This window comes from Mustela lutreola, chromosome 12 (genome assembly GCF_030435805.1).
Source record: "Mustela lutreola isolate mMusLut2 chromosome 12, mMusLut2.pri, whole genome shotgun sequence".
Classification (NCBI taxonomy): Eukaryota; Metazoa; Chordata; class Mammalia; order Carnivora; family Mustelidae; genus Mustela; species Mustela lutreola.
In genome coordinates, this window is record NC_081301.1 from 89,292,816 (window position 1) to 89,311,949 (window position 19,134).

The 19,134-nt window shown below is 37.8% G+C and overlaps 1 protein-coding gene and 1 non-coding gene across 4 annotated transcripts in view; both read left to right on the top strand.

Moving 5' to 3' along the window:
- PTAR1 (protein prenyltransferase alpha subunit repeat containing 1) overlaps window positions 1–19,134 on the top strand; it is a 50,785-nt gene that overhangs the window by 19,207 nt on the left and 12,444 nt on the right. For all 3 annotated transcript variants that reach the window (XM_059141271.1, XM_059141272.1, XM_059141270.1), the window contains exons 3-5: window positions 2,034–2,100; window positions 11,516–11,620; window positions 13,407–13,620. In XM_059141271.1, coding sequence (XP_058997254.1) covers window positions 2,034–2,100; window positions 11,516–11,620; window positions 13,407–13,620 — 386 coding nt within the window. The remainder of the gene's footprint in view (window positions 1–2,033; window positions 2,101–11,515; window positions 11,621–13,406; window positions 13,621–19,134) is intronic.
- Window positions 1,502–1,606, top strand: LOC131813275 (U6 spliceosomal RNA). The gene has a single exon (XR_009346701.1). It is a non-coding gene; the product is annotated as a U6 spliceosomal RNA (small nuclear RNA).

Sequence of the window (19,134 nt, forward strand, 5' to 3'; positions counted from 1 at the left end):
CCTTCCACTCAGGTCATGATCCCAGGGTCCTGGGATCAAGCCCCACATCAGGCTCTCTGCTCAGTGGGGAACCTGCTTCCTCCTCTCTCTCTGCCTGCTTCTCTGCCTACTCGTGATCTCTGTCAAGTAAATGGATGGAATCTTAAAAAAAAAAAAAAGTCAGGGGCGCCTGGGTGGCTCAGTGGGTTAAAGCCTCTGCCTTCAGCTTGGGTCATGGTCCCAGGGTCCTGGGATCGAGCCCCACATCAGGCTCTCTGCTCAGCGGGGAGCCTGCTTCCTCCTCTCTCTCTGCCTGCCTCTCTGCCTACTTGTGATCTCTCTCTCTCTCTGTCAAATAAATAAATAAATAAATAAAATCTTTAAAAAAAAAAAAAAAGTCAGATGCTCACTTTGCCATATACAGATTGGGTGCCCACAAGCAAATTATTTAAACTCTATAAATGTCAGTTTCCTTTCTATGAAGCAAAACAAGAATATCTTGAGTCATAATCATGAGAACTCAATGAAATAATGTAAATAAAAGACCTCCAGTGGTGCCTGGTATACACTAATGCTAAATAGTTATAATTACTTTTATTATTTTATTTTACTTGATGTTTGGTTGGTTAATATGAGCTTGGTAGAAGTTACTTTAATTTCATGGTCCTACATTGATCATCTTAATCCTAAAATTCTCTTTTCAGTTTTAGTAAAATGAAGACAATATGTCTAACTGTATTACTGATTTTGCCCTATTAAACAAGCTTATGGAGCTTATTTGAATGTATGGAAATTCTGATAGTACCATGATTGTCAAATAGCTAATGAATATTGAATAAAAATGAAATATTGTTTAAAAATGAAACTAGAAAATACTGAACAAAAATGAATAAGTATTTATATTAATGATTATAAATTAAAGTTATAAAATAAAACAAAAATAAAGTATAATTTTTTATCTGCTGCATTCATTTTTAAAATACCATTATATAGGTTAGAGTTACAGGGACATAAGTGCATGCCTGTTATCTTGGCAAAATGAGTAGAGGCTGTTCATTTGAAGGACAGTTTGGAAATGCTTAGTAGGAGCCATACTGGTGTTTGTATTGTTTGACATAGTAGTACAACTCCTGGGAATATGTACTGAGAAAATAATCTGTGAGACAAAAAGTGTGTTTACGGTAATATTATCTATAATAGTAAAAACAAACAGGTAAAAACCTAAAGAATGATAAAGATAAATGATAGTGTAGTACACTAAGGGTTGTTTTGCAGCTGTTAAAAATGCATACTATAGCAATGCTGGAGAATGCATGTCAAATAATATTGAATGGAAAAGAGAACAAAGTGGTGCATTTATCATTGCTATGACTATGTAAAAATGTGGGTAAGAAAGGGTAATCTTTGCAGGCGAATGTAAATGAATTGTGTTAAATGATTAAGAGTGGGTCTTTTTTCCCTTTCTGAAAATTTGCAGATAGTTATTGAAATATTTGTGGAATTAAAAGAATAATTGTATGGTGCTCGCTTCGGCAAAACATATACTAAAATTGGAATGATACAGAGAAGATTAGCATGGCCCCTGCGCAAGGATGACACGCAAATTCGTGAAGTGTTCCATATTTTATGCGGTTTCCCCGTGCGGTTTCCCCGTGAGCTGCCGCACTTCGTGGAGGAAACGGTATCGCTCAAAGTGAAAAAAAAAAAAAAGAAGAATTGTATGGAAATTATATTTCTTTTCCTTGGTCAATATTAAAGTAGAGCCAAAAACTATTAAAAAAATGAGTGAATAGTCTTCGTAGCCATACTGTATTGTAAAGTTATTTCAGAGTCAACTTTTAAGAGTAACTTTTATCATAAAGTAGAAAAAAATCTTGAGGGTAATCTTCATATTTCTGATGGCTTAGAACAGGATATCTGCCATTAAAGTTATTATGACATAATATATATATTAGTATAACATCAGGTACAGATACACAAGATATAACTTAAAGAAAAGCTAGGCTTCAAAGGGTAGGACTATTAATTTTTAATGGGATTTCTCTTTATTTTAGAACTGATAGATGTCACTTGCACCCTGCTGCTTCTAAACCCAGACTTTACCACTGCGTGGAACGTGAGGTATGTCATTCTCATCAGTGATAACATGAAGCTTTATCCAAATTCCTGAATGCCTATAAATCCCATGAGTTGTTAGCATTTTGAAAAACGAAATATAAACCATGTATCTCTGGCATTTTATGCTTATTTCTTCTACCCGTCTTTATAATGTCTCCATGACAATTCTTACACTTTGCTCGTTTGTGCATGTTTCTGTCTTTTCTTCATAAACTTCCCTGTCTGAAGTAGAAATTATCATTGAAATTATCGTACACCATTTGCTTTTATTTTTCTTCCTTTTTAAAGGAGCAGGGGCAGCCAACATAATTGGTTGGTGTGTAGGGCATTGGTATATGTATTAGTGAAGTGTAGTAGAAAGTGTGTAAGAGGAGGATTCAAGGCCATGACATTTTAGTCTCAATTTAGTCACTAACATTGTGACCTCTGTGGGCCAGTCACTTGAAGTCTCTGGCACTCAGTATTTTGGGAAGGGGGTCACATTTTATTAATATCTTAGTTCCTTAATCTATTTATTTTAGCTTTAAACACAAAATAATTTTATAGGAATACCAAAGATCAGACTAGATTCTTTTTTTTTTAATTGAAGTTTTTTCAGTTAAGCAATATGTATGGTTGGGTTTGTTTTGTTTTGTTTTTGTTTTTTTAAAGAAAATGGTGATCTCTTAGACTAACACAAATTTCCTTAGAGGAAAGCAGAATACAAGTTCTGGATGAATAAAAGTGAAGTCCTATTGAACACTGTGAATCCATTTTAAATTTTCCTATAGGAGAGAGCCACAGATTATGGTTATCTTTAAAGATGACTTAAACAGGGCACCTGGGTGGTTGAGTGGGTTAAGCCTCTGCCTTTGGCTCAGGTCATGATCTCAGGGTTCTGGGATCGAGCCCCACATCGGGCTCTCTGCTCATCAGGGAGCCTGCTTTCCCCCCTCTCTGCCTACCTCTCTGCCTACTTGTGATCTCTCTGTCTGTCAAATAAATAAATAATTTTTTTAAAAAAAAGATGATTTAAATAGTACTTTATTTAATTTTCTCTGTATTTTAAGGGAGATTACATTTTGAATTAGTGTTCTATGATACCTACTGAATTTTGTATCTACCTACTGATTTTTAAAAATTAGGTAATTTCTATTATATGTCTTTTTAAATTGTCTTTTGAATAACTAATGATCAGATATTTAGAGTAAGGAGTAAGAAAAGTATAGAATGAGATATAAGGCTTTAAAATTTTTGTACTTTTAGAGTTCTGATTTTTCTTTTATGGAAAGCACCACCACAAGTAAGTAAAAGGCAAATGTTCATGAGTGACTGCTGTATTATAGGGACACACTACAGCTTTATTTATGATCTCATTTAATCCATCCAATACTTGACAGCATTTGTTCATTTATCAAATATTTATTGATGGGGCGCCTGGGTGGCTCAGTGGGTTCAAGCCTCTTCCTTCAACTCAGGTCATGATCCCAGGGTTCTGGGATCGAGCCCCGCATCGGGCTCTCTGCTTAGCAGGGAGCCTGCTTCCCCCTCTCTCTGCCTGATTCTCTGCCTACTTGTGATCTCTCTCTCTGTCAAATAAATGAAATCTTTTTAAAAAAATTATTGATTGCTGTATGCTGAGTTCTAGGCACTGGGAATAGAACTGTGAGCAAAACAAACAAAACCCTGTCCTGGTGGAATTTTATTCTCAGGGGGTAGAAAAGAAAGACATTACTAAATGAAAAATACATTATCAAGTGGTGTTTAAATCCTCTGGAGAAAAAGTGGGACAAGAAAGGGAAGACGAGACAGAGGATGTGAAGAATAGTATTGCAGTTCTAAATAGGGGGCATTTGAACAAAGACTGGCGTGATTTGAGGATCAATCTGTGGGTTCTGGGTAAAAACATTCCAAGCAGGGGGAACAGTAGCAAGTGGGAAGAATCTCAGTGGTGCTGAAAGTGCTCTTGGTGCTCTGGGACAGCAAGGCGGCCAGTGTAGCTAGAGTAGCTTGCAAAAGGGAGAGAGTGATGGACCAGACCTCATAGGGCTTTGTTGATCTTCACATGCTGCTGGAGGAACTTGGAATTTTCTCAGGCTGAGATAGGAAGGTGTTAAAGCTGAGGAGGGACAGTATCTCACTTGGGTTTAGAAACTGTAGCTCCTGTGGCTCCTGTGGAAAGTGGACTGAAAGAGTGCAGGGAGCCGTGAGGAAGTGGAAGGTAGGCAGTAGTTGTGGTGATTTAGGTGAGAGATGCTTGTGATCTGAGCAGAACTTAGCAGTGGAACAGGTGAGAAGTAGTGATTCTCCCTGTATTTTATGAACTGTATAAGCTTTGACTGTATTTAAACAATTTTAAAGACAGATGATGAACTGGATGCAGGAAGGAGAAAGAAGAGGGTCAGGCTTGACTCTGGTTTTTGGCCTGAGTCACTGAAGGGATGGGGTTGCCCTTTACAGAGAGGAAGAGGAAGCAGATTTAGGTGGGGAGAGCCGGGTGAAGTCAGGAGTTCAGTGTAGCACATTGTAGGTTTGTGTGCAGGAAGTTGTGTAGGAATCTAAAGTTGAGGCAGGAGTTCTAAGCCTGATATAAATTGGGAGTCACTAGAAAATGGGTGGTATTTAAGGCCATGAGATCATTGGAGGGATGTGTGTAGCTGTTGGAAAATTGGACATTACGTAATATTCATGGCTCACTGGTGATTCACGTTGTATTTCTGTTGGAGGGCTCTTGTGGAGTTTGTGTGATGAGGAAGAATGAGCACGGGAAACCTTTAGGAGGGTGCTATGAACTTAAAATTGAGAGCTTTCTTAAGGGTAGGGACCATGTCTTTGTTTTCCAAGCATCCAGCCCTCTAGTGCCTGGCACATACTTAGCTTGTAGACTGGGCACTGAAAAAAATTAAGTTCAGTGAAAATGAATTGAGGGTAATAGAGCAGGAGTACCATTTTTATACTTGTTCTCCAGTTCCTCGTTATTACAGAGGGTTTGAAAATCCTTCAACAAGACTCTTACTAGCATAATACATACATATATAGTTGTATATACATACATACACACACATATATATAATATATTGTATATTTTATAGGGTAGTACAGTATAGGAGAAAGAACCTAGTCTTAAGATATGTGACTGTTAGTCCTTTTTCATTAATTAACTAGCAGTGGACTTTAGGCAAAACCTTTAGCTTCGCAATAGCTTTAGTTTCTATGAGAGGTTTGAACTAGGTAATGTTTTTTTGCTTTTTTTCTTTAGATTTTTAAAAATTTATTTGACAGAGATCACAAGTAGGCAGAGAGGTAGGCAGAGAGAGAGGGGGAAGCAGGCTCCTTGCTGAGCAGAGAGCCCGATATGGGGCTTGATCCCAGGACCCTGAGATCATGACCTGAGCCAAAAGCAGAGGCTTTAACGCACTGAGCCACCCAGGTGCCCCAGAACTAGGTAATTTTTTATGATTTCTTTCAATCTGTTTTTTAATTTTTTTGTGGTTTGGTTGTGGAAAGGGAAAATTGCTCCATAAATCTAACTTCAGTGATATTCACAGCAGTTGATTTTGAAAATTATTCTAATAAGATGATTAATAAAGTTTTGTGCTAGATGAATAAATAGGAAACCTTGATTTTAAAAGGATCCATTGTGGCTATGTATTCTAGTAAGTTTTAATTTGTATTAGTAAAACTAATTAAAATGAAGACATAGAATCAGGAGTACATTTTATGCAAAAACCACCAGCTTTAGAAGTAAATGGGTCTAATCTTACAAGGTCTCTTGCAAATCAGATACTTAACACTTTATGTTAAATTTTTGGTATTTTTCTTCTGCAGTAACTGGGAAACATTTAGTTATTTTGACTGTATTTTTATAAACTGCTAAAAGATAGTATTAATACATCAGTTGTTCTTTTATAGGAGTTTTGGTCTTAGGGGAAAAAACAGTTGCAAGAATGGGTTTTTGAACTGATTTCCTGTAATTATAGTGAGTGATAGATATACTTTTAAAAATCTACGTGGTTATAGAAGAAAATCGTCTCTTTTGGGACGCATGGGTGGCTCAGTGAGTTAAGCCGCTGCCTTCAACTCAGGTCATGATCCCAGGGTCCTGGGATTGAGTCCCGCATCGCGCTCCTTGCTCAGCGGGGAGCCTGCTTCTCTCTCTGCCTCTTCCTGCCACTCTGCCTGCTTGTGCTCTCTCTCTCTCTCTGACAAATAAATAAAATCTTAAAAAAAAAAATGGTCCTTTTTTTACTTTGAAATTAAATGTATTATTCCATGAAAGGGCTGGACTGCATAACAGTGTCCTATTTTTTCCATCAGTCTATGAACATAGAGTAAGCAAAACCTCTTTGAGTAACTAAAATAGCTAACACCAAGCTTCAATGTTCATGTCCTTTACTCATAGCCTATTAAAATTGGTAACTTTATTTTATGTGGATTTGATGTCTGGTTCTGGCACTTTGAATTCACAGAGCTTCAGTATAAGTTACAAATTCTCCCCCAGCTTCTTCAGTTTTCTCATTGGTAAAACTGAGATAATACTATGTTGTGCCATATGAAATTGTTTTTTTATAAAACAAAAATAGTTCAACCTAAACATCCAGATCCTGATGTCTTACACCATTCTTTAATAAAAGGAAACAGGCTTCATGAAGAAATGTCTGATTCTAAGACCAAGGCAGGAAATCTCCAAGATTTGTCTGGAATATCTGAAAGTGCCAGACAGTAAGGAAGTGCTCAAAAAACCAAAATGATGGAAATATGTCAAAGGCTTCTAGTGGTCAAAGCTGGAACAATCTGAGCAGTAAAATAACATAATATTGGGTTATACCCTAAAGTATAAAATGATGTTCATACTGACATAATTGAAGAAACAAATAGTAGACAACAGACAAATCTCTCATATAGAAGGATTCCAAATAATTGATCTAGGCAGCCGCCTTCGAGGATTTCAAGTGTAGCTCCCTTCCTCCTTAAGTGTAACTTCTTCCAAAAAGTACAGTGGAGAAACCGGACATGGACCATCTTAGCCAGGTAATCAAGGTCAGTGTCAGCCGTGACAAGTCATGCTGGTATTTTGTGCCTCTGACCGTGATATGATAAAGATGGCACTTACCTTTTGTGATCTTTTCCTCCTCAAAACAGTAATCTAACCATAAGAAAAACATATATAAAATACCTCATTAGTGCTCATAAAAAGTGGCTCTGAGGAGTCTAGGAGACATAACCAAATATAGTGTGATATTTTAGATAGGATGCTAGACTAGAAGAAACACATGTGGTAAAAAGTAAGGAATTCTGAATAAAGGATGGACTTCCAATAGTAATTTACTGGTATGATTCGTCAATTGTGACAAATATACTATAATAATGTATTAGTAATAAGGGAAGCTGGGTACAACTTATGCAAGAATCTCTGTACTATCCTTACAACCTTTGTGTGAATTTAAAACAATTCCCAGATTAAAACTTTAAGATTTTGTTTATTTTCTGAAGTAGTCTTGATACCCAGCGTGGAGCTCAAACTTACATGAGATCAAGAGTCTCATGCTCTATCAACTGAGCCAGCCAGATACCCCAAAAGTTTATTTAAAGAAACAAACAAAAAACAAAAAAAATCGAGTATTGGCAATTTCATATATTTCAACTTAATACAGGATTGTTTTGAGGATTAATTTAGATAATGTATGTAAATCACTTAACACAGTGCCTGATTCAGAAGTGTTCAGTAAATGGTAATTTTTAGGAATATGACTCTTACTATTATCATTACTGTTACTTCAGACAGAATAACTAAAGATGCATGGGAAAAAAAGATGGCATTTGTTTATTCAGTTATGCTGTGTGCCAAGTACTGAGCTAGCCAGTGGAGATTTTGCCATGGACAGATACACATAACCCCTGGTTTCCTGCAGGTTTTAAATCAAGTGATAGCAGAGGGAAACTATAATTAATACCTCGAGATAGAAGACACAAAAACTTTAAAAAATCAGATAAACCAGGGATGCCTGGGTGGTTCAGTTGGTTAAGCATCTACCTTTGGCTCAGGTCATGATCCCATGAGCCCCACGAGGGGCTCCTTGCTCAGCGGGGAGCCTGCTTCTACCTCCGCCTGCTGCTCCCCCTGCTCATGTGCTCTCTCTCTCTGACAAATGAGTAAAATCTTTAAAAAAAAAAAAATAATAAGATGAACTTTGTAGAACTAGAAAACCCCTCCTCTTTACAACACAACACACGTGGCCTTTCCTTACCTGTATACTTCTCCCCCACATTTATTTGACCTTTGTTTTATTCCTTCCTCCTGTTTACAGTGGATCACCTGAGGCTTTAAGGATGAATCTCAAAGCCCAGCTTAGTCAATGTGCCTGAAAACAAAGCCACCTCAAATTGAAGGCAGTACTCCATTTCCTCAGTAAAGAAAGTCCAAAAAAATTATTTTAGGCTAATATCATTATGTAAACTTAAAGATATGTGCATGAAATAAGCAAATGTCTTAATATGTTATTTACTTCTTAAATTTAGTTAGATACCTTTAAAATAACTTGTTAAATGAAGTATTTGAATTTATTAATTTGTCATTTTCCTACTCAAATTTCATTAAACAATTTAATTTAGATGTCTCACATGGCTTATTGACATCAGTGGCTTTGTCATCACAAGAGTTATTTTTTTTTCCAACGTATCCAGACATTTTCCAGAGCACATAATGTTTACATGTATAGCTTGTTTGAGATACGTAGAGCACTTTTTGAACCCATGTGTGACTGAAATTTTTCTCAAGATAGATCCCTACTGAATGTGTTCGAGCACTTGATTTTCTTTTATTATATCTCTTGGTTAAGTGCGAGCTATAATGTAATCATTTACTATACTCCTTTTTAAAGTCATCTTTAAAATTTTTGTTTATGGGACTCCTGGGTGACTGAATTGGTTAAATGTCTGCCTTCAACTCAGGGCACGATTCCAGAGCCCCTGGGATGGAGCCCAGCATCTGGCTCCCTGCTCAGCAGGGGGTCTGCTTCTCCCTCTGCACCCTCATTGCTCTTGTGCTTGTTCTCTCTCTCTCTCTCTCTCAAAGAAATGGATAAACTCTTAAAAAAATTATTTTCAAGAATTTTATGATAATATTCAATGCCTACAGTGTTGAGTCCTATGGCCAGGAATGTTTATTGAATTGATATTTAAATTCTGCTTCCTTTTTTATGATTCTGTTAGGTGATCTTTTTAAGCATCCACACATACCATTGATTGGCCTTCTTTAAGGCTAAGATAGCTTCCCAAATATTTTGTGCAAAATAAATTAATAGAGCACCCATAGGGGCATCTGGGTGGCTCAGTGGGTTGAGCGTCTGACTCTTCATTTCAGCTCAGGTCATGGGCTCAGGATTTTGAGATGGAGCCCTGCGTCAGTCTCCGCGCGCAGCATGGAGTCCAGTTGAGATTCTCTCTGTCCCTCTGCCCCTCCCCGCTGGCTCCCTTTCTGTCTTTCAAAATGAATAAATAAAATCTAATTTTTATTATTTTTTTTAAGGAGCCCTAATTTAAGAAGCATTTTTAAAGATTCAGGTATAAAGTGATTCCTCTTTTCTGAAGAAAATTTGGACTATTTCCCCATACATATATATGGGAGTATAGGTAGGTAGTTGTAATAAGGAGAGGTTTTTAATTTAGTAAATGGAAATTAGGCTTAATGTGGCGAATTCCACACCGTAGCGGATTTTAAACTTTGGTGTGTATCACCTGGAGTGCTTGTTCAAACACCTTGCTTTGTCACTAGTTTCTGATTCACCGGGTCTGGGCTGCGGCCTGAGATCTGTATTTCTTACAAGTTCCAAGTGATGGTGATGTTGCAGTTAAGGACCTACTTTGAGAAAAACTGAAGTACAAAGTATTATAAATACAATTATATAGAATAATATTTTGCCCTTTTTACACTATGGGTATCCTGACTTACTGTATAATGAAACCTTACTGATTTCAGAAGAAAAAGGATGCAGAACTGCAAAAGTAACTGGCTGTTGCATTAAATATCCTTTCAGTGACACACAGACTTCCTGTACATTGAAAGAAAAATAGTCAATAAACCCATATGTTAGAGTATCCATAAACCTTCTTAGTATCACTCGAAATTATATCCTGGAGTGAAGTACCTAACCTAATGGTTGTAAAATAAAAACATTTGTCATCACTGTTCAGTATTTTCACTAAGAAGGAAGTTATCTTCCTTATCAAATAAATTTTAGAAATAAATAGCACATTGCTGTTGGAAAGAAAATGTATAGTGGTAATTAGAAGCTAAGTTCATCTAAGTAGGTGAGGTATTTGATCTGGGCTCTGGTCTTCTTGGGATTAAAGTTCTCTAAAATAACTGAATTATCAACCATACCACAGACAGGACTTTTTAAGATTAATAAATTCTAGTAAATGATCTAATTTCATTATAATAGATACACTGAAAATTAGGAGTATAATCAGTAATATCAGAGCTTATTATCAAAAACTTATCTGAGAAGTTAAATCAAAACTTAAATTGTATTTACTTGAGAAATAACAGGTGGAGAGCTCTTGCATGACATTCTTTAAAACTGCATGGGAGCTTTGAACACTTTTAAAATGACAACAAAAACCTCACGTTGCTCTTACTTGTATTTGTATTTCAAAAAGGAATGATCTAGTGTATCAAGGGCTGTGCAGGCAGTTTACCTGGTAATAATATCTTTTGGGAACTTAACCTAAGTAGTAGTAGAAATGAAAGACATCTTCAGCACAAATCTCTTGTTTCAGAAAAGTAAAAACTTGGAAGCAATCTAAAAGTCTATAACCAAAGAGGAAAAATAGCATAGCCACTCAATGAAAACTATTTGATTTAAATGTCTGCTTTAAAGATTATGTAGAACCATGGACTAATTCTTTAATTCCTTATAAAGTAGAATATAAAATTATATGGTAAAATGTATATGTATATGTATATGAGGAAAGACAGAGGGAAAATTAAAAAATAAAAATAGTAATTTTGTTAAGATAGTGATTAATGAATGATTTTTTCCTTACACCTTAATCACGCCGTGTGTTGCTCTTTATGTATTTTTGGTAATGAACCATATCATGTCCAGCTTAGGAAGCTAGAACAATTCTTGACCAGTGTTGGATCTGCCTTACAGATAACTGATGTCAGGCCTTGTAAGTTTTAGAAATGAGATAGCCAGAAAACCTCTTTGCCCTTTCCTAAATAGGTAACTAAAGTTCCACTGTCGATTTAAGAGCTTCTGTTTCTGCTTATGAATCCTGTTACTGCAAGATTACAAAAATATATTCTTGATTACTGCGTGTGATACTTAATGAGTTTCTTGTTTTCTTATTTTCTTCCCACTGAGGTTAATAGCCATGCAGTATGTTTGTATGGAAAGGTAAAGTAATGGTTCTTTTCATTTTTCTTTTACAGAAAAGAGCTCATCCTCTCTGGCACTTTAAATCCAATTAAGGACTTGCATCTGGGAAAACTGGCCTTAACTAAATTTCCAAAGAGTCCAGAAACATGGATTCACAGGTGTGGTTACTTTACACCGTAGGTGTCGTAGGGTTCAGAATGCTGGAGAAACAAGTGTCAAGCAGGGTCACATACGGGTTCAGAGTGTGAATTCTAAAGCCAAGTTACCTACTTTCCAGCCCCAGATGCCATCATGTGCTCCCTGTGTGACTTTCAGAAATGATTTAAGCTCTTCAAGCCTCAGTTTTCTCATTCATAAAATGGAAATAATAATTACACCTATTTCAGAGTTAATGGTTGGCTTTCCATAAAATAATGTATATTAACACTACCACAGTGCGGGGCACATATTAAATGCTCAGCAAATTTTAGCTGTTACTGTTCATTATGAACTATCTGAGCAGTCATAGAAATGGCATTTAGATGGTCAACTATAATGAGGAACTTGGGTTTTATAATTCATTCAGATATGTTTCTGGTACAGATGGTTGTGGTGATGGCTGTGGTTATTAAAATTAACAAAATAAGGAAGATAAGGGCAGCTGAGGTGAGTGGCGTAGAGGCGGCGCTGAAGTTGCTAAGACTAAATGCAGAGAATATTTTTAGCGTAAAGGCCTGAGTCAGCCCCAGTGCACGTGAAAAGTCTCGCCATCCTGGCTCTCTGGAGCGTATTCCACTTGGACTCTGTGGAACTACTCAGTTTTGACTAAATGAGATGGTGTGGGCTGGCTTCCTGGGGTCAGCGGGGAAATTCTTCAGAGAAATCTGTTTTCGGTTTACTAAGCCGCTTACAACTTTTCTTAAATCCTGAGCATTTTTAGGATCTTAGTCAGTTCGAGGTATCTTCACTAGGATCTTGCCTTTGACTAGCACTGCAGATCAGCTACTTCCATGCTGGTTGTTTTTTCTTAGTAGGAATTGGGATAGCACTTCAAAGAGGCCTGTGGCTTGTGTGTGTGGAGGTCTGGAAAGGAGCAGTGGCTGGGGAGAGCAGTGTTGAATATGCATTCGCCAGTTTCTAGGCTTGTCTAATATTTTATATAAAGCAAGCTTTTGTTTTAGAAGTTAAGTAAAAAATAACTTCTATTTGAAAATGACAAAATGAGTTTTCTTACTCAATTTCTAGTAACTTCTGGGTTGGAAATTTTTAATCTAAAAGAATGCTTCTTACGAGAAAATACTTGTAAAAACTAAGCACATTAAGTGGCTCAGAGATGCTTTTTTAATGCTTTTCATTTAAATAAGCGTGCTAATGAAAATCTTAGACAAGGGAAGTATTTGTGGATAAAGACATTTTAAAACCTCCTCATAGTTTTAACTAATTATATTGTATTTGTGTCCTCCCAGATTCTATGCTGTAACATAGAAACCCTGTTAATGAAAGCAGTCCTAATGCAGCTTCTTGTTTGCAGCAAATACACATAGGGTGAGGCATGCAAGTGTAATTAAAGATGTGAACTGTGACTCTTCCTCTGGTATCTACCAGCCATTAATGAGTATCCCCTCCAGCACTGCAGTCCCCCCTCCACGTTCACACCTTGTCTTTGCATTTTCTGGCCAAGTGGAGTTTCTGAGTTGTTATGTTGGAGTTGAGGCATTCTCTTTCTGACAAATTTTAATGTTCTAGAAAGGTTTCTCTTTCCTCTTTGTCCTTTCTTCCCTCTCCCCATCCATGCTGCCGAAGTTAATTACATCTTTAAAAACAAAAACGACAGGATAATCCCACCTCCCCCAAAATTGGGCTCATGGACAGGGATTGTTTTGCACTGTTTTGCATTTTGCATTGTTTTGTACCTCTCCGGTTTATGTTCTTTCCTCATTTTCATTCCCACATGGACCTTCCCAGGCGATGGGTGCTACAACAGCTCATTCAGGAAACCTCCTTGCCTTCCTTTGTGACGAAAGGAAACTTGGGAACAGTTCCTGCAGAAAGGACACAGAGGCTGATCCAAGAAGAGATGGAAGTCTGTGGCGAAGCAGCAGGCAGATACCCGAGCAACTACAATGCCTGGTCCCATCGCATCTGGGTTCTCCAGCACCTGGCCAAGCTAGACGTGAAGGTAAGGCTGTTCTTCGTCTCCTGAGCCACATTCCCTGTCTGCCCTTTAAGTCTTCTGATAGTAGTTCCTCCTCAGAAGAGCTTTTAAGGAGGAAAGTAGAGGAACTAATGACCTAGGGGCATGGGAAGGATCTAGCAGCTGATCCCTCCAAGGAAACCCCGGCAATTTAAAAAGTTTGCATTTCTCACCAGTGCAGTTTCTGGCACTCTTGGGGTTAGTATATTGGTAGAATGAGGACCAGTTTAAGCAGTAAGAAGACGGGCCTTAATTCATTTTGCGCTGAAACAGGAAGGGATTATTGGCCTCATAGCGCTGGAATTGCTCTTTCTTAGTGGTCTCTGCTCGTGTGACTTCATGTGCTGAATCAGCTGGCTGCCTTCTCACCATCTCCTCTCCTGGGGAGGGAAGAGACCTCACCTGCTGTTCCCAAACTTGCCTACGTCTGTAAATTACATTAGGATTTCTGAGTCCCACCCCAGGCCTACTAAATTGGGGAGAGGGTAGGATTTAACATCAGTATTTTTCACGGGGCTCGGGGGGTTATCTGGAGACAGAGCTGAGTTGGAAGCTGCCATAGTCTAGACCCTTCAGTATAGAAATGAGGAGATCGAAGTTTCCAGAGAATGTTAATGGCTTAGACTTAGCCACAGTTGCGTCACTTACTATTCATCAGGACAAGAACCAGGTATCCTTTTCTCCTTCTTACGTACTATAGCTTCTCTATATTTTTCTTCACTTCTAACGTTTCAGTGCCATAAGAATGTAGGGCCCTGCTCTGAGAGCTTCTCAGGCTTGAGACGACTTAAAGGGGCCAGAACACCTCAAGTGGTACTTTCAGATTAACTGGGAAGCAGTCTCTCATTTCGTTCACCAGCCCCTTCCTTCATCCCCCTCTCCCCACTCTGTGTCCCAGCCAGAGATTCCTCCAGGGTAAATAAGAGTTTTCATTTCTGGGGAATTTGAAGCCAACAGTTCTGGAAGAGTAGCCCTTCCCCACCAGTTGTGTGTTTCAGGAGGGGAGGCCCCTTAAAGGAGTGGAAAGAGCAAAGACAGAATCCTACTGACCTGGCTTCACATTTTGGCCTTACTAGCTATGTGTGAAAAGTAAGGCTTTCATGTTTCATCTGTGAAATACCAGCTCCACTGCCTGCCTCAGTGGATTATTCTGACAATTTGAGTTCATGTGTGTAAAGTACTGGGCACCTAATAGAGGCTTACCGTATTTTAGTTCCTTTCTCTGTTCCTCACAGATAGAAAGTTTAGGTGAAACTGGCTCCCAGTTTGCTTGATCAACGCAATGTAATTTATTCATGAAAAAGTACAAAAGTACTGAAACTCTTTCATTCCCAGACAATGCCTTATATGCTGGGTGTGGCATAATGACAGTGAGATTGCTCTCAACAAATTGAAAATCTAGTTGAGAAAACGGATACCAGCACTCACAAAGCAGTTTGACCCCCAGGAGCTGAGGGAAGCACAGGGGACAGTGGGAGCACAGAAATGGCTTCTCATCTAGGCTGGGCTCATTGGAAACAGCTGCCAGAAGGAAGGCTGCTACATTTTCAGGAGTCCGGAGGAACAAGTTCAAGTCATCTGGCGGGCTGTGGGAGATAAGGGCGTTCTTACGGAGTCTGGTCATCTCAACTCCACAACTTCATAGTGTGTAGGGGCTGGGAAGGGGCATGGGGCCTGAGTATAAAGAGAAAGGCAGAATCCAGGTAAGCTGAACAGTCTTTGGAGACCTGCCTGCCTTGATGTGGACCCTTTAAAGTGGCATTCCCTTAAAATCAAGAACACGGTGGTAAAGTGAAATTCTTGTATTTTTGAGGCTATCTGATGTTGAAGATGACAACTCATTAGTGGTGTGTTGATTCAGCGGCCTGAGTCCACTGCTAGGCTCACATGTTGTCCGCCGGCTGTGCCCTGCCGTTGGTTGAGCTCCATACTCTTCCTTTCCTCCTGCCACTGCAGCTGTCTCAGTGAAGAATGCTGAATTTGCACAATCCTCTTTCTGTTCTTAGAAGCCACTGGGCCCAGCTAGGAGATCATGCCTTCCTGTGCTTTGTCTGTTAGAGGCAGTCATCACAGCAGTACCACTGGTCTAAAGCAGCTTTAAAGTACATATAAAATGAGCTGACATCTTTTTACTTGGGAAATTTTAAATGATTTTTTTAAAAAGATTTTATTTATTTAAGAAAGAGCACAAGCTGGGGGAAGGGGCAGAGAGAGGGGGAGAAGCAGACTCCCCACTGAGCAGAGAGCCTGATGTGGGGCTCGATCCCAGTACCCCAAGATCATGACCTTAGCCTAAGGCAGACATTTAACTAACTGAGCCACCCAGGCACCCTCCCAAGAAATTTTTTTTAAAAGTGCTGGTATACAGCATTGATATGGCTATGAAAGCAAGCATCGTAGAAATTGGTGGGATCTTACTGAAGGACAACATGGCAGCATTTATCTGACTCTACAAAAAAAGGTGTGTTCTTTCTCATCTAGGATTTCTGCTTATGGGAATTCATCCTAAAGAAATACCAGGAGGTACAGTATGGTGGTGTAGTAATTAAAGGCTCCACTCATTGGTCAGACAGACCTAATCTGAATCCTGACTATACCACCATTTTGGTGTTTGGCCTTGGAGAAATTTCTTAACCTCTCTAACTTTTAGTTTCTTCATCAGTAAAATGGGACAGGTGAAAGTTCCTACCTTACTGAGTGATGTGAATTAAATGGGAAATCCACGTAAAGTGGCCATCAGAAGTGATCGTACTAAGTGTTCAATAAACACAGGCTATTAAATATGAAAGTTTGATATATAGAAATGCTAGTTATAATAGTGAAAAAGTAGAACCAGTCTAACCCTCCAATAATAACAGATCAGTTACATTGCAGTTTACCACAAATTGGAATATTTTATTGTTACTAAAAATTACATTTTGGAAGAGTATTTAAAGAAAAAGTTCACTATAGGATAAGAATTTTTAAAACTAAATATAATTTTTTAATATATTATTAGCTTTTTAATATATTATTAGATCTTAGTGTTTGGAGCAGTGCTTGGCGTAATGTAACTGCTTAACATATATACACACACACAGTGCTATTAGATATATTGGCTTGTGTTTCCATAATATATACACGTATTCATTTTCTAGTTAAAAAAGAGAGAGAGAGAGAGAGAATAAAGAATCGTGAACAGTGCTAAAGGATGGAATCACGAGTTTTTTATTTTCTGTTTTATTTTCTGTGGTGAGTGTGTGTTTTAGGTAGATATTTATTTAAGTAAATTTTAAAATAGCCTCATTTGTGAGGGTGGGGTGAGAGGAAAAACTCACAAGTTGAACAGAATTTATTACTACTAGCCAATTAAAAGTTGATAATGGTATCACCTGAGAAAGCACACAGGGCCATTTCTGCAAAAAAAAAGAGACAGATGGCCAATAAAGACATGAAAAGATGTTCAGCATCATTAGCCATCAGGGAAATGCAAATCAAAACCACAGTGAGATACCATTTCATACCAAGTAGGATGGCTGAAATGAAAAACACGTTCAAAGTGCTGACAAGGTTGTGGAGAAACTGGGACCCTTATACATACTGGTAGGAATGTGAAATGATGCCGCTGCCGTGGAAAGCAGTTTGGCATTTCCTCAAAAAATTAAACCTAGAATTACCACATAAGACCTTGCAGTTCTACTCTTAGGTATATATCCCACAGAATGGAAAACTTGTTACAGCAGTGTTTGTAACAGCATAATTCATAATAGCCAGAAACAAGTAAAAACTCAAACGTCCAGTATCTGAGGGTAGATAAATACAGTGTGGTATATCCATACAGTGGGATGTTATTCAGTCATAAAAAGGAACAAAGTCCTGATATGTGGATGAACCTTAAAAACATGCTGATAGCAAGAAGCCAGGTTCAGAATGCCCATCTTCTATAATTTCATTTATATGACACTCAGAATGGGCAGAGCACATTAGTGGGTGCCAGAGGCTGAAGGGAATGGAGTTTTAGGGGACTCTTAATAGGATTCCTAATAGGAATTTGGGAGGTGATAAAAATGTTCTGAAAAGAGACAGCAGTGATGGCTGCACAAGTCTGTGTATATACTGAAAACCACCAGTTTATTTTTCAACTTCGAAAACTGGTTCTAAAGTACATTAGGAAGAATAAAACTTCAAGAATAGCTAAGAAATTGTTGGGAAAACATATTGTTTATATCTCTGTCCCTTTTGATTTTAGTGAAAAAAAGGCCCCAAAATTCCTGTTGAAGTTTCTTTTCTCATTTAGTATGCCTCTTAAATATAGAAAGGGCAAAGAATATAGAGAATTTTTCTCTTAAAAAGTCTGAGAAAAATTTTTAAAGGAATTACATTCATATTGTTGAAAATCTGTCATATATGTGCTATTTTTTGTCTCAAAATTAAAATAATTAAAAATTTTACATATAGAAACGTGCAATAAGAAATAATCTAAAGGTTTTTCATGTTACGGAAATTCCCTTGAAACAGTTTCGTACTCTTTTCAATCTGTATTAAGAAACCCTACCAAACCAGAATTAAAAAGCTGATGTATTACTGCCTAAATATCCTGCAGGTTAATTCTTCAAAGATGTAATAACCTCAGGGTTAGTATATATTTTTCTAAGGTGGTAGTTTATCTAGTGCTGAATTGCTCACCCTTATAATCAAATAAACAGTCTTGTTTGCCCTTTCTCAGAGATTCACCAGCTCTGGAACAAACCTATTTGGCTTTGAATAAACTCATTAGAATTTAAAGGAGAGGCTTAAAGCATTTCACTGATATATATCAACTGCCCTTTGCTGGGAGTAATCTTGTTCCTCTCTACTAGTCACTTAATTCATCAAATTGTTCAGTTCAATCGTTGATTCATTCATAAAATACCTATGTGTTCACTCTGATGCCATTGAGTATAGAATGTTGGAAGCATTAATTAGGAATGAATAAATATCTTCAACAACTTAAAGAATTTAGTAGGGTTGAAAAGATATGCAGAAATTCTATACGTATGGTAGAACACACAGGAACCATGGAGGTTCAGGAGAGGCAGAGATTTCTTCTAGGGAAGAAAGGAGCCATGAGGAATGGAGAGGACTCTCAGTATGACAGAAGGCATTCGCCTGGGACCCTTGAAAAGCAGGTAGAGCAGGAGCACTTGGGCTTTGTGCTGTCTGTATTATTCACTGTTGGCAAGTATATGTCTTTTTTTCTTAACTGGTCTGAAAGTCCTCTAATGACATGTGGGAGCCCCCAGTATAGCTTTTGCTGATCAGAATCCATTTGCATTTGCTACTTGTCCAAGACACTGCCAAATAATTTATTTTTTCATAACTGCTGCTTTTCTTTTTAATCATTCCATTTGAAGTTGCTTAGTTTGCAGGATTGATAATACAAAGACTTAATTCACTGCTGAATTTTGTCTCCTCTACTTAAAAAAAAAACCATTTATCATTGATGTTAATTGAGTTTGAGATGAATAGTGAAAGTCATGC